Source organism: Agelaius phoeniceus, chromosome 20 (assembly GCF_051311805.1).
Source record: "Agelaius phoeniceus isolate bAgePho1 chromosome 20, bAgePho1.hap1, whole genome shotgun sequence".
Classification (NCBI taxonomy): Eukaryota; Metazoa; Chordata; class Aves; order Passeriformes; family Icteridae; genus Agelaius; species Agelaius phoeniceus.
The window spans coordinates 1,303,233-1,317,749 of record NC_135284.1 but is presented as its reverse complement, the minus strand read 5'-3'; the positions used below and the strand labels follow the sequence as shown (position 1 = coordinate 1,317,749).

The following is a 14,517-nucleotide window of genomic DNA, read 5'->3' as shown; positions in this document are numbered from 1 at the left end:
GGCTGCTATAAAGCAGCGAGGTTCTTGGAAAAACAGCCTCTGGAGCAATAAACAGATTTGGAGCTGAGGGCTGTGAGGGACGGCTCCATCTGGGCTGCTGAGTCATGAAACCTGCCCGAGCGAGATACCAGCCGAGGGCTCGGGCTGGGGGAAGCTTCCTATGAGGGATTTGGGCTATTTCAGTCGGAGCGTGCGACAACAAAACCAGAAAGCGAACAAAAGCGGGCTGGGGTGGCCACGCTTCGCTCCAGCAGCCGCGGGGTTAAGGCAGAGGCTGCCCTCCTCCTCCACCTCCTCCTCCTCCCACCTCCTCCTCCTCCTCCTCTGCCAGTGCCAGCCTTGTCCCGTCCCTGCCATGGTGGTGAGGCAGTGCGAGCAGAGCCCTCACCTCAATCCCACGGTTTGCAGCCGAAGAAAAACTCTCTGTCCCCTGTGCTGTGTGGATCCCCTAACCCAGGGCATCCTTCCTTGGGAATCCCAGTCCATGGCATCCCTTCTTGGGGATCCCAACACATGCCATCCCTCCTTGGGGACCCCAGCTCTCCACAGATACCTGAGCCCACCCTGCCCTGGCCAAGGTCCAGCCTGGCCCCCAGGAGGGTGCCACAAGAAGCCCTGGGAGCCTCAGGACCAGCCGACATTCCTTCACTGTGCTCCCAGTGTGGGGAGGATTGTGGCTTGGCATGTCCTGAGTCCCAAAACCAGGTTCCTCTCTCTCTCTCTCTCAGGCTGGCCCCCTCCCCAGTAAGGACCCACTGAGCCGAGGGATTCTGGCACATCCCCAAAGGGACCCCACCTTGTCCCCACACACGCTGGCAGGGTCCCCACAGGGACATGGCATATCCCATCCCTAACAAGGGATGTCCTGGATGTCCTGCCACATCCCTACACGCTGTCCCGTCCTCACCGGGACCCTGCCACATCCCTGTGCCCACAGCGGCCACCTCTCCCTGCCATGTCCCTTCACTGACTTCGACACATCCCATCCCCACAGGGCACCTGTCATGTCCTCACTGGGACCCTCATCGTCTCCATCCCCACAGGGATCCCATCATGTCTCCACTGAAACCCTCACTTGTTTCCATCACAGGGACCCCCACTCGTCCCCACAGAGTCACATCCCCACCAGGACCCTGATGTGCCCCACAGGATGCTCCATTTTTCCCCTTCCCCACAGAGACCCCGTGTTTTCTCCACAGTGACACTCAGCTGTCCCCTTCCCCACAGGGAGCCCGTGTTTTCTCCACAGTGACCCTCAGCTGTTCCCATCCCCACAGAGACCCCGTGTTTTCTCCACAGTGACACTCAGCTGTCCCCTTCCCCACAGAGACCCCGTGTTTTCTCCACAGTGACACTCAGCTGTCCCCTTCCCCACAGAGACCCCGTGTTTTCTCCACAGTGACACTCAGCTGTTCCCCTCCCCACAGGGAGCCCGTGTTTTCTCCACAGTGACACTCAGCTGTTCCCATCCCCACAGAGACCCCGTCATGTCCCCACCGGGAGCCCCTTTTCCCGCCCCTTTTCTCGTCCAGGCCGCGCGGGCCCGGCGGCGGCGGCGGCGCCTTTAAGCGGGGCCGGTCTCCCGGAGCCCCCGCCCGGGGGCCGGGCCGGGCCGCCCCCCGTAGCCTGGTAACGGCGGCTCTGCGGGCGGGGGCGGCCCCGGCAGCCGCGGTCAGGTGGCACCGCCGAGACGGAGCCGGCCGAGCACGATAAAAGTCCCGGCCCGCCGCCGCCACGGCCGCGAGGGAGCGCGGAGCCGCCGCCCGGGAGCCATGGTAGGGACGGGCCGGGCGGGGGGAGCCGGGGCGCTCGGGATGGGGGGCCCCGCCGTTCCCTGCCGTGTTCGCTGTGCCCAGCCCGCCCCTCTCGCTTACGGTGTCTCCGGAGGGGCCCCCGGCGGGCGGGACGGGACGCGGGGAGGTTCCGATCCCCGGCGGGCTCGGGGTGCCGGGGCTGTGCCGTGGGACAGCGGGACGGGGCGGCGCTGCCGGGGCGCCCCGAGGAGCGGGACGCGGCAAAGATCGCGGCGGGAGAGTGGGGGGCACCTCCGAGCTGCCCCGGAGCAGCCGCGGGCACGGCTCCGGGCGCTCCTCGACGGGGAACCAGCCCCACCACGGGCTGTGCTGTGACAGGGCTCCATCCCCGCATCCTGCCTCAGCACCCTCCTCTGGCTCCTGCCCCCGGCTCCCCCAGCTTAGCATCCATCCCTGGATCCTGCTCTTGCGCTCCGGCTGTGGGCTCCCGTCCCTAAATCCTGCCCTCGCTCCCATCCCTAAATCCTGCCCTCCTCGCACTCCTGCTCTGGGCATCCATCCCTGGCTCCTGCCCTCGCTCCCATCCTTGGCTCCTGCCCATCAGCCTGCTGGAGTGGGGCACCCATCCCTGGCTCCTGCCCTTGCACTCCTGCTCTGGGCATCCAGGCACCCATCCCTGGCTCCTGCCCTCTCTCCCATCCCTAAATCCTGCCCTTGCACTCCTGCTCCGGGCGTCCATCCCTGGCTCCTGCCCTCCCCACCCCTGGCTCCCAGGGCAGCCCGGTGCCCCCAAGCCCCGGCGGGTGCCTGCAGCTGCCCGGCCTCGCATCCAGCCCGGCTGCGTGCACGGCCCTTGACTCAGCTCCGGAGCAGCTGCTTTGAGCAACACTGGTAATCAATGAGTGGCATTTGGCTGTAGGGAGATGGGGCAGGATTCTAACCTGTTCGACTGGGCAGCAAATGAGCCTTTTATTCTGGAGGTTTGAGTGTTGGCAGTTGCCTTAATATCATGTTGCAAGTTCAGTTTATCCCTGATGCCCCTGCCTCAGGAATGGTGGAGGATTAGCACTGGCAAAACACTGTTTTCCCTTATGAGACACCAGATCAGCTGCCCTTCTCTGGCAGGGAGTGCATTCCTCCCCCAGGCCTCGCTGTAAACCTTGGTGTCTGCTGTGTTCCCGGTGGTTGGGACGGGCTCTGTGGCACTCTGGTTCCCAAGGGATGAGAAGGAAGGATCCCTCATTTGGGGGACACGTGCTGTTCCCCTCTGGCAGAGAGATCTGATGCCACGACTCGGCTGACGTGACCCTGGTGAACGTCAGGGGAGCAGTAATGCAGCAGGTTTTAATCAGTTTGTGCCTGGAAGGTGAGAACGTGCAGCTCTGCCTGTCCTTCCTGCCCCCGAGGGCTCGCCTGGGTCCTGCACAGGGACACAGACATCCCAGTTTCCTGCAGGAACAAAGGTGAAATCCCGGGGATTTCATCCGAGCCCTCGCTGCGGGGTCTGCTCTGGGCTCTGGCACTGCTTCCTCGTTGGTCAGGGCAAGATGGAAATTTGCATGGCTTAATGCAATACCTGATCCCAGCTGGAATCTCGGAGCTGGAAAGCCAGAGAGCTCATGCTGCTCTAGTGCTAGAAACGTACGGGATGTGGGGGGAAATCTTCTGCCTGAGCCAGGCTCCATGGCAGGGAGCAAAGGGATGCAGAGCCACCACAAAAAAGTCTCAGGTTTGTGTTCTGGGAGCCAGAACCAGCTTTGTCCCATGGAACCAGCCACCTGCACGCCTGGGCATGCAGGGAAAGGCTGGGAATGGGGAGTGGGGAAAAAGCACCTGGACAGTGAGGCCTGGGAGCACCATGTGCTGACCCCACCAGAGCCAAATACTCCAGGCTGTTCACCAGAGCAGCCTTCCAGGCTTCCTGCCACGGCTGCAGGACTTTCCTTCCAGAGTGGTTTTCCCTAGAAGGGAGGGGTAGCACCTCAAACCAGGGACGGGAGCTTCTCCCAGCCCCTCCTCTCCAGGTGCACAGCACACACACACCCATTCATCGCTCCAAAAAGGACACTCTGAGCAGCCATAACATGCTGAGAGGGCTCTGGCATTGGGAAATAGCTGAGGAATCTCTGAACAGGAGCCTCAGCTCTCTGGATGCTTGGGAATAAAGCCAGGAACTGGGAGGCAAAGGCACTGCCCACCCTTCCCGGGGCACCTGTGGTGCAGGCAGTGCGTGGGCTCAGCTCACACAGCTACTCCCCTGCTTTAAAAATAGTATAGAATGACAATAATCAGGCAGGGTTGGGGTTCCCAGCAGGAAGGATCAACAGGTGCTGCCACAGTCACCCCTAGGCCGGGTGGGTCAGGGTTCCCAGGCCACTGAAAATTAATTCTCATTTATTTTCACCATCCCACCCTGCAGTGTGGGGGGGTCTGCAGGTCCCTCCCTTCGGGGGCAGGAGTCCTTCATGGAGGAAATGTGAATTTGCACATCATGCCTGGAAAAGGGAATTCCCCCCAGCCTGGAGCAGCCAGAGGGACCTCCTGGGAGCCGAGGGGTGCTGCTCACAGGGGAGGAGGCTCCACTGCAAACTCCATCTCCCCCGAGCTGATTAAAATGGGCCTCTCTGCCTGTTACCCGACACAACCCCAGGGATGTGCTCAGAGCTGACCTCATTCCTCCCAGCTGCTGCGGGCACATCCCTCTGCTCCCAGCCCTGCCCGGCCTTGGGGAGCCTGGGGAAGGCTGGGCAGCCCCTGCCCACCAGGAATGCCTCTGGAGGGGAAGGTGCCACCATCAGGGTGCCAGCTTTGGTCCCCCCTGGAAGCCAGGCAGCTGAGAGCATGCAGCAGTTGGCAGTGGCCCTGGAAAAGGCCCGGGTGAGGCCAGCACGGAGGCACTGGGCCGTTTCCAGGACACGTTGCAGTGAATTTGCAGCTGCCTTCAATTTCATGGGCTTTGGGGTGGGCTGGGGCAGAGCCCCACGAGCAGCAGGCACAGCCCTGGGCCCGGCAGGGTCACACACGAGCAAACACACCGGGCCCCTGTGTTTTGTTCTGCTAACAGGGAAGAGATTGTGTCCCTCCTGTCAGCTGTGACTGCGCAGGGCACGGCTCCGGGAAAAACAAGGCTCCATCTTGCAGCACCCTGGAGCCTGAGCCAGGCATGGGTCTGCTCCCTGAATGTGCCCCCCCTGCTCTCCATCCACCTCCCCCGGGGTCACGCTTGGACGCAGGGAGCAGGGGATGGAGCTTTCCCAAACTCCACCTGCAATCCAGATGCCATCAGCTGGCGCTGGAATAATCTGTGGTGCTCCAGAAGAGGCGGTGTTGCCACTCGGGGCTGGAAAACAGCCCTCAGTGCTCAGCCCAGGAGGGAGCCGATGCTGCACGCCACTGTGAGGATCCCTTCGTGCCTCCTCACAGCTTGGGTGTGGATTTTAAAGCATTTCACACACCTCCCAGGAGTTGTGAAGCAGGATGCAGGTGGCTGCCCCGTGCTGGGGGAGCCCCATGCCCCAGCCAGCAGCACACGGAGCCCGTGGCTCTGAAAGCACAGACGTGGCGTTTCAAAGAAAGATGGTTTGTTTTTCTTGCATCGAATCCTCTCGCTGCTTGCCGAGGGAGGCTTGTCCTCAAGAGCAGAGCCAGGGTTTATAAATACCAGCGTGCCCCAGGTCCTGCCTGCTGCCCATCTCACTCCGTCCCTGCCGCCAGGAGCTCTCCCTGCGGCCAGAGGTTTGGCTGGCAGCTGGCAGGACCCAGCTGGAGAGGGAGCAGTGCCTGTTCCTGCTGTGGAGGGGGTGGCTGCATGGCAGGGATCCCAGCGTGGTGACAGGGATCCCAGCAGGGTGGCAGGGATCATGGCAGGGATCGCAGGGTGGCAGGGATCACAGCATGGTGACAGGGATCATGGCAGGGATCGCAGGGTGGCAGGGATCATGGCAGGGATCACAGCATGGCAGGGTGGCAGGGATAACAGCATGGTGACAGGGATCATGGCAGGATGGCAGGGATCATGGCAGGATGGCAGGGATCCCGGGAGGGTGGCAGGGATCCCAGTGTGGCCGTGGGCAGCGCCGCTGTCACAGGAGTTGGTGGCAGTGGGAATGCAGAGGCTGCCGAGCTGCTGCTCTCCTTGGCAGCCTGGGACCCTGCCCATGGCACCAAGGGGCATCCTCAGATGAGTCCTTGCAAAAGCCTCAGTGCCCATTGTTCCTGCTGGGAGCATGGCAGTCAGGGAGGGATTTTAGCTGGCAGAGCACTCAGGCACTGCTCAGCCGGGCACTTTGGGCTGGGTTAGAGGCACCACCCCTGAGCCCGGTGCCAGCCCGGGGCTCGGCACTGCCATGTGGGAGCAGAGCCCGGCTGTGGGGCGAGGGTGGCTCATGCTCAGCAGAGGCAGGAGGCAGTGGGTGAGCCTTGCCAAGGCCGGGGACACAGCAGTGTCAGCTGTCACCCCTCTGGAGGCAGCAGGCTGGCATTGCCAGCAGGCTGGGACAGGCTCCCGAGGCGCTGCCAGCCCTGCAGGAGCTGCCCTGGCTCTGGGAGCAGCTGCACCCCAGGCACGGGGGCAGGCAGGACTCTGTGCTTGCACACCAAACTGCTTGCTCTGGGGTCGCTGAGCTTCCCAGAGAGCCCAGGACTGGTTGCAGAGTGTCTTGTTGTGCCTTTTGGGCACGATTCCCCTTTTCGTGGATCCTCTGGGAAGTTACTGGTGTGTTCTGGCAAGCACGGGGACCCAGCTGTGCTGGGAGCTGCACAAGCAGCCAGGCCTGCTCAGAGCTCCGGGCAGACAGATTATTATCTTGATTTAACATCTGACAGCTCCCATCCTGCTCCGAGAGGCCAGCCCAGGCTGCCAGCAGAAGCAGTCGGGGGTTGGTCGCAGCATCCTCCGGCTCAGCCCAGATCACCCCGCCTGCTCCCCTTCCTTCTTTCCCATTCCAAACCCCAGCCACTCGACCTTTCCATCGTGAGGATGTGCTGATGGCTCTGACCCACCGCCAGAGGAGCCTCTAATGGCTCCAGGAGCACAACCAAAGGCAGGAGAGCAGAGCCAAGGGCTGGGAAGAGGAGCCCGTGGCTCCCACTCGTTCTCTCCCCTCCCAGCTCTGCTTTGGGCTCCCTTGGACTCAGCACAAGCAAGCCCTGACCCCAGAATGGCTGCAGTTTGTGCTGTCTGCTGAAATTTATTTGAAATGCCACTCTCCAGGACCATTTCTGAAGCAATTTGCTGTTCAGCCTAGCTGGGAAGAGCCCTGAGCAGGCTCGTTCATTCAGTGCCTGCGATATTGACTCTTCTCTTTACTGCAGGATTAGAGAGCATTTGTCATCTCCAAAATGAATAACTTTTCCTCTCCTGGGAGGGGGGAGAAGCCTTGCCTCAGTACTGACATTTTGCACACCCAGCCCAGAAATCTTCAAATCCCAGATGATGATCTGGGAGTTAAACCAGGGGCTTCAGTGTCTCTGTTCCTTGAGCAGAGCAGGGCCCACCCTGCACTAAACCTGAGCTCCAGAGGGAGAGAGGCCTGGGGAGCTCTCACCTGTCCAGGTGCCAGCCCCTGGTTGTGTTCCTGCCACACAACCCAACAGAAACTCGAGTGCCCCGGGGACGAGCCACAGCCTCAGCTCTCAAGACAGAGGAGATGTGTTAAAAAACAAACAAACAAAAAACCAAACCCTGAAAAATCAGAGCAAACCACCCGGCAGCACCAGAATAAGAAGGCAGAAGCTCAGACTTGCCAACTCATTGTCTAGAGCCCGACCAGTTCTCCCTCCTGTCCTGGAGATCACAAACTCACCCTGTTTGTCATCTGAGCTTCCAGAGGTGTTTTCAAGTCTTTCTCAGGAGGTCCAGGAACCAGCAACGCTTTCCCGTGGGAATTTCAGCCTTTGTTAACAGGACTGCCTTCCCAGGAATGAAAGCAAGAGAAACAAACTCCAGCTGTTGCAAGATTTGGAGGAGCAGAGCCACGAGCGTTGCCGGCAGCAACCTTTCCAAGGGGCTGCACCACCAAAACACCAAGCAGGGCATCGGGATCACTGCACTGCTTTGGAAATCCTCTTACCTGGCAAGGAGCTGCTCCTGTGGGATACAGCCAGCCTTCCCTGGGAGCAGCTGCCCGGGCTAGGCACCTGCCTCTCCTCCTGAGACTGGAGAAGCACGAAGCTCGGCCTGGAGTGCAGCAGGAGCTACACCTGAGAGCTGGAGATCCTGGATGCAGGATGAGATCCAGGCTGGATGGGGCTGGAGAAGTGTCCCCGCGCCACAAACCCGAGGATGGTGCTGGCCAGGAGCGCTGGGAAAGGACCTGGAGGCTCTGAAGAGCAGAGTGTTCTCCAGGCTGTAATTAGCCACTGGCTTCCCCCACCCCTGATTATGCAGAGGAGGGAAATGGCAGAACCCACCAGTCTGCCGGGGAGGGAGGAGGCTGCTCCAGTCCTGCCCCTGCCACCCCGGGGTCCCCCTGCCACCCCGGGGTCCCCCTGCCACCCCAGGGTCCCAGCCTTCCCTCTGGGCACTGCCTGGGCTCAGTGCATGGCAAGACCAAGGCACAGTCTGGAAAGGGATTTACTGTGGGTCACGGCTGCTGCAAGATTAATTAATTCATTAACTGGAGTCAGCCCAGAAAAAGGAGGATGTGATGGCGGGAACATCTGGATGCTGCTGGCCCACTGTTTTCCTGAAGGACCATCTGCAGCCTCTGGGGATGTCAGGCCTTTGCAGGAAACCCCAGTGACATTCCAGCTCCTTTGGAGGGCACTTCCAGTGCTGCTTTAGGGACAGTTCTGGCTCCAGCACCCCAGGGCGCCAGCTTTGGGCTGCTGTGACTCCCCAGCCTATGCCAGCACTCAGAAACCCCAACCAAGGAGCAGTGGGAGAAGAGGTGGGGTTTTTATTCCCATGAGGTGCTGCACCCTGGCTGTACCTGGCAGTGCAGAGGCTGAAGGGGCGGCCGGTGCCCGTCCCTGTGCCCTGCCAGGAGCCTCTTGTGCCACCAGCCTTCCCAGGCACAGCCTCGCTGGGCTGTGTGACTGCTTTGTTCCATCTTCTGCGATTTTCTCCTTTTTTTTTTTTTTTTTTCTTTCTGCACTCAGCAACGGCTGGGAAGAGGCTTTTCATTCCTTTTCTGTTTCTCTGCCCCAGCACAATGAGGGGAATGGCTGCGTGAAGAGCGGCAGTGTTGGATTACAGGGGGTGCGGTGGGATAGCGCGGCTGTGCTGGGAAAGGCAGAGGGGCTCTCCCAGGAGCACAGCTGGGCACTGGGGCAGGGCAGGAGGGATGTGGGTGCAGCCCTGGGGACAAAGGGGGATTCTCCCAGGAGCACAGCAGGGCACTGGGGCCGGGCAGGAGGGATGTGGGTGCAGCCCTGGGGACAAAGGGGGGCTCTCACGGGCAGGGCACTGGGGCCGGGCAGGAGGGATGTGGGTGCAGCCCCGGCACAGGTGAAGGCTCACACCTGCGAGCCTGGGGGGAGCTGGAGCTGCTGCCAGCCCAGCCCCTTCCATTCCCAGCTCCCTGTACAGCAGCAGCTGCTCAGCCGGGTGTGTGTGGGCAGCAGCGTGGCTCTGTCACATGCCTGAGCCAGCAGTCACAGCCGGTGGCATCGCGGCAGCTCCGCTGCACGGGAGGGACGCGGTGCCCGCCCCGCTGTACCCAGCGCTGGGCACTGTCACCCCCGGGCACAGGGATGCGGGCACAGCAGCCTTATCTCTCGCTGCAATAACGAGATTCTCCTCCCAATATTCCCTCCTCCTGGCCGAGAGCTGCTCTGGCTCGGGGGGAGCCGTGTCAGCCATTCCAAGCCCGGGGATGTCATGCGTGTGCCTGGGGCGTAACAGGTGGGACAGAGCAGCTGTGGCTGCCCCTGGGTCCCTGGAGGTGTCCAGGGCCAGGCTGGATGGGGTTGGGAGCACCCTGGGATGGGATGGGATGGGATGGGATGGGATGGGATGGGATGGGATGGGCAGGTGTTTGCTGCTGGCATGGCAGCCTCAGTTTGCAGAGCGAGCCCAGCCTGTCACATGCAAATCCCAGGATAAGTTCCTGCCTGCAAACAGGAACCACTTTATGGAAAGCAGCAGAGCCCTTCCCAAACTGCTCCAGCTCCCCCGGGAGCAGCTGGAGGCTCTGCCTTGCTCAGAGCTGGTTTGGGGTGGCTCTGCTCTCATCCAGCACCGTTTCCCAGGGGATTCACCCCCACTCTGGGGGCCTCTGGGGAAGGAAGGGGATGTTGAGAAGGGGATATTGGGAAGGGGATGTTGGCCCCATCCTCAGCTTTTTGGGAGCACAGTGCTGTGGCTCTGGCATCAGCTCTGCCCCCTCCCTTTCACAGGGACAGGGGGTCCCAGTGGGTGGCTTGGGCACCATCAGAAGGACACAGACCTGCCCCAGCTGTCTGGGCTTGGGCAGATGCTAAAGGAGACATTAGAGTAAATCAATTACTTAAATGACTTTATTTTTTTTGAGCCATGACTTCTGTGCCAGCCTCAGATTCCTCAGGACTCACCATGATTCTGAGTGCCGTACTGGCAGGAATTGGTGACATTCTGGTGTTGGCAGCAAGTGCCACCCTGAGTCCTCATCTCCCTGTGGGGAAGCTGTGGTCCTCCCTCCCAGTTCTTGGACACCCCCTAATCAGAGTCCAGCACAGACCCCAGTACAATCCATGCTCTGTTGTCTCCCCAGCCCAGCGTTGGACGCACTCCCTGAGTCGCCCCAGGTGCCGCCCCGTGACTGAGAGCAGGACTCTGTCACCAACTGTAAGTGCCCAAATCCTCTGCATTGTCAGTAAGAGCTGCTTGAGAGCAGGGATTTTCCCTGCTCAGAGAGCTTTATTCCTCTGGAAAAGCACACCTTTCCTTGCTGCTCCAGCTGGGTGGCTGCAGTGCGGGGAAGCTGAGCGCCCGTAGCTGGAGCAAAAGCCTTGTTGGGGCAGGAACTTTTGCAGCTTTAGTCCACAGCTTCAGGAGCTGCTCAGATAGTTGCCAGAAGGGAAGAGTCACAGGGGAGGCCACGTTATGCTCATTAAGTTTCTGTACCACAGAGCCAAAAATCCGCTGGCAGCACCACCAGCCACTGCTGGGACCTGCTGGTGCTTCCCAGAGCAGGACATGAGGGCACACAGCTGAGGGCAGGGGAAGCCACAGCCCTTTAAAGGACCCTCTTAACATAATTAGGAATTCTGGAGGGACAGATCCCTCTCCCCAAGGCCCTGAGCATCCCAAGTCCCCTCAGCTCTGCCAGTGCCACCAGGGTGGGCTCAGAGGTACCTGGGCAGGGACTCCCCAGCCTGCACAGACTGGAGCCTTTCCCGTGCCCTTCTCCAAACAGAGAACACACAGACTGGCAAATTATTGCTACTCCAGGGCTCATCCCCTTGCCTGCAGCTTCTCCCTGGCTTTGGAGGTGCCCCAAAGGAGCAGGGGGGTCAAAGCAGGGACCCTCCAGGCCGGTGTGGCTCTTGCAGGCGATCCCAGGCCTCTGCCAAGCATTAGTCAAGCATTGAAGCTTACCCTCTCCCAGCCTCTGCTCTTGGGTTTTACTCCCAGCTTCTGACATAACCAGGTCACTCTTTCCACACTTCCCCTGCCTCTGTGAGAGCTGATGACTGATGGGGATGGACGTGACTCACCGCCTTTCCTAATGAGCGACTTTCCTCTGTTTATGTGCTTTGGCGGGGCCTTTCCTGCACCTAAAAAGGAGAAGGGTGGCACTGGGGAGAGGGCAGCCTGCTGGAAATTGCTGGCATCTGCTGTTCCTCACCATCCCTTTGAACTGTGGCCAGCTGTGAAGCTGCTGTGTTTAGGCATGGAAAAGGTGTAGCTCATCCTCCACGTGCTGGTCCGGGTGAGATTCTGTCCAGGCCCACAGGTAAACCCTTGGCGAGTAATTGGACTTAATTAGGCTGAAGATTTTTTTTTTGTTACTATCTGTCCAGGCAGTGCCTGGGGGATGGCAGTAATGAGCACTGTGAGCCCAGCCCCACATTCCCCACGGAGCCTTGCCAGGCCAGAGCAGGGTGAGCTGGGCTTTCCTGTTCCCTGGCACAGGTCAGGGCCAGCTCCCCGCTCACGGCCTCCCTTGTGTTTTGCAGTGACTGAGCAGCGGGAGCTCTCGCTGTCCTGCCGCCACCAGGCCAGACAATCCCTCCCTTGGCTGCAGATCCCCTTGGCTCTCTTCCCATAATGGAAGCCTGAGTGCCAGGATCCTCCATGACCTCCAGAAGCCACAACTCCCTGCCGAGAACTCTGATGGCTCCGCGGATGCTCTCGGAAGGCGCCCTGGGGGGCATCGCCCAGATCACGCCCTCGCTGTACCTGAGCCGGGGCAGCGTGGCCTCCAACCGGCACCTGCTGCTGTCGCGGGGCATCACCTGCATCATCAACGCCACCATCGAGATCCCCAACTTCAACTGGCCCCAGTTTGAGTACGTCAAAGTGCCTTTGGCCGACATGCCCAACGCGCCCATCTCGCTGTACTTCGACAGCGTGGCCGACAAGATCCAGAGCGTGGCGCGGAAGCACGGGGCCGCGCTGGTGCACTGCGCCGCCGGCGTCAGCAGGTCGGCCACGCTCTGCATCGCCTTCCTCATGAAGCACCACAAGGTCTCCCTGCTGGAGGCCTACAGCTGGGTGAAGGCACGGCGCCCCGTGATCCGGCCCAACGTGGGCTTCTGGAGGCAGCTGATAGACTACGAGAGGAAGCTCTTTGGCAAGACCACGGTTAAAATGGTACAGACGCCCTACGGCATCGTCCCGGACGTTTACGAGAGAGAGAGGAGACCCCTGATGCCTTACTGGGGAATTTAATGGGACTGCAGATGGGAAACACGAGTTGACCAGACTGGAGATGTTCCCTTCTCCTTCTACAGCCAACTTTGGTTCTCTACCACACAGCAGAACCTCAATTCTCACCTCACTAACCTGCAAGGCCAACGATTCCCTTCAAAGCGTTTTTCTCTACGGGGATTTCCCATCTGCATCTCTGATTTAGTAAAACCGGGTCTCATTATAAGTTTATTCCTTCCATAAAGCCTCCGTATTTTTTCCTTTATTTTTAGTCAGTTTATTAGGATCCTCCAGGGAAGGGCCTAAGAGGCATTGGGCAGAGTGGATGGCCCAAGTACGCTTCCTGCCACAGTAGTAGCCTGGATATTTTGTTATAGCTTGTTTGCTTCCTTGCACAACCCTGTAGTGGCTCAGGAGCAGCACTAGCGAGGCCCTGCTCCACAGCAGCAGGTTTTCCAAGCACCAGGGAGGCAGGAGCACAGGGGCTGTGGTGCTGGTGCTGGTGTTTTCTTTAACATCCGTAGTGACTCTCAGTATATAGTGTTTGAGATCTTTAGTCAGCTCTTAATCGTATTCAAAGTTAGGGGGAAAAAAGGGAAAAAACAAACAAACAAAAAGATTGAATCAGTCCGTGTCGGCCACAAGTAAAATAAAAAATTGAGCAATTCAAATCAAATAAATACAAGATCCTTTTTCACTCATTCCATGCCAGGGCAATAGTCCTGGAATACACTCCAACTACTGGAAAATGCTGGTGTGTTTTGTGGGTGGAAAGTTGACAGATCTTGTCCAGATGTGGCTCAAGGCAGAAGCAGGAGGGATGAAGCTGCTGGGGCAGCCAAAGAGATGCTCAGGAATGTGTGCATGGCCCTGCAGGGCTGGGTGTGTGTGTGCCAGCATCCAGCACCATCCCAGCAGCCAGCCCAGCTCTGCAGAGGGTGAATCCCCCGAGTTCCTCAGCTCCAGCTCCCCTCGGGACCTACCTTAGCCACTCCTGCCTCTCTCCATTCCGTCCTCAAGGTTATGCTGCATTCCAGGGCTGCTCCTAAGCGTGCCAGGAGCGACTCCAGCCCAGCCCTTCCCTGCAGAAGCCTTGCCGTGGCTCCAGGGGCAGGGGCTGGAGCCCTGGAGTGTGGCTGGAGCCCAGGAGAGCCCCTGGTGCTCCTGAGAAGGCACCAGAGTCTCTGTTGCCTTGGAGGAGGAGCAGGCAGAGCGCTGCGATCGCTGTCTGATTTCAATGAGATTCTATACTTGTAAAAAAAATAAAAATCAATAAAGATTAAACCAGAACATGTGTTGGTTTCCTGTTCCAAACTGTGCTAGTGGAGCTCCACAATTGCCATTAAACAATTGTGGCTGAAGGATGTTTTCTGCTTTTCCCAGCAAGTTTTGCCCCACTGAAATGAAGGTGAGGTTTGCCATCAGCTGCTCCCAGCTCAGGTTCCAGGGCTGGATCCCAGTTCCAGACACAGAGACTCATCTTCCAAATTTATCAGAGTTAAACTTCAGCCAGGGAAATGGTAAGCGAGGAACTAGAGAGTGAAAATCAAGATTAATCACTGGTCTGGAGACGTTCCAACACATGACATTTGAAAGGGAAAAAAAATGCTAAAAACTGAAATCTGCTCACAAAATTAAACTTTACCTAAAAATGGGCAAAGTAGGGTTTAACAGCATTTCTGGTATAAAAAAAATGGAAGGTTAAAAATTCTCCACTTTGAATTATTCTGTAGATTTTATGCACACACTGGCTGAGGGGAGAGGGAGATGCTGATGTTCAGCCAAGAAGGCACCAAAGGCTGGCTTTAAACACAAGGGAAAGTTGGACCTATAAAAAGTGAAATTGCCTAATAAAACACCTGAGAAAACAATTCACCTGAAATCCCCATTCAAGGTTATATTACAGTCTTAGTGCTTGTGGGAATTTCACTGCAAAAGCTCCTCTTGTATTCACTACAGCAAAAGATT

The 14,517-nt window shown here is 58.9% G+C and overlaps 1 protein-coding gene across 1 annotated transcript; it reads left to right on the top strand.

The window, feature by feature from the left end:
* The first annotated feature begins 1,615 nt into the window (after nucleotides 1–1,615).
* On the top strand, nucleotides 1,616–13,839 carry DUSP14 (dual specificity phosphatase 14). The gene is made up of 3 exons (XM_054647033.2): nucleotides 1,616–1,775; nucleotides 10,448–10,521; nucleotides 11,856–13,839. The coding sequence occupies exon 3, from the start codon at nucleotides 11,974–11,976 to the stop codon at nucleotides 12,568–12,570; it is 597 nt and encodes a 198-aa protein (XP_054503008.1). The 5' UTR covers nucleotides 1,616–1,775; nucleotides 10,448–10,521; nucleotides 11,856–11,973; the 3' UTR covers nucleotides 12,571–13,839.
* Nucleotides 13,840–14,517: the final 678 nt, after the last annotated feature.

Coding starts and splice junctions, on each gene's coding strand:
- DUSP14 (XM_054647033.2), top strand. CDS start 11,974: ATGACCTCCAGAAGCCACAACTCCCTGCCGAGAACTCTGATGGCTCCG.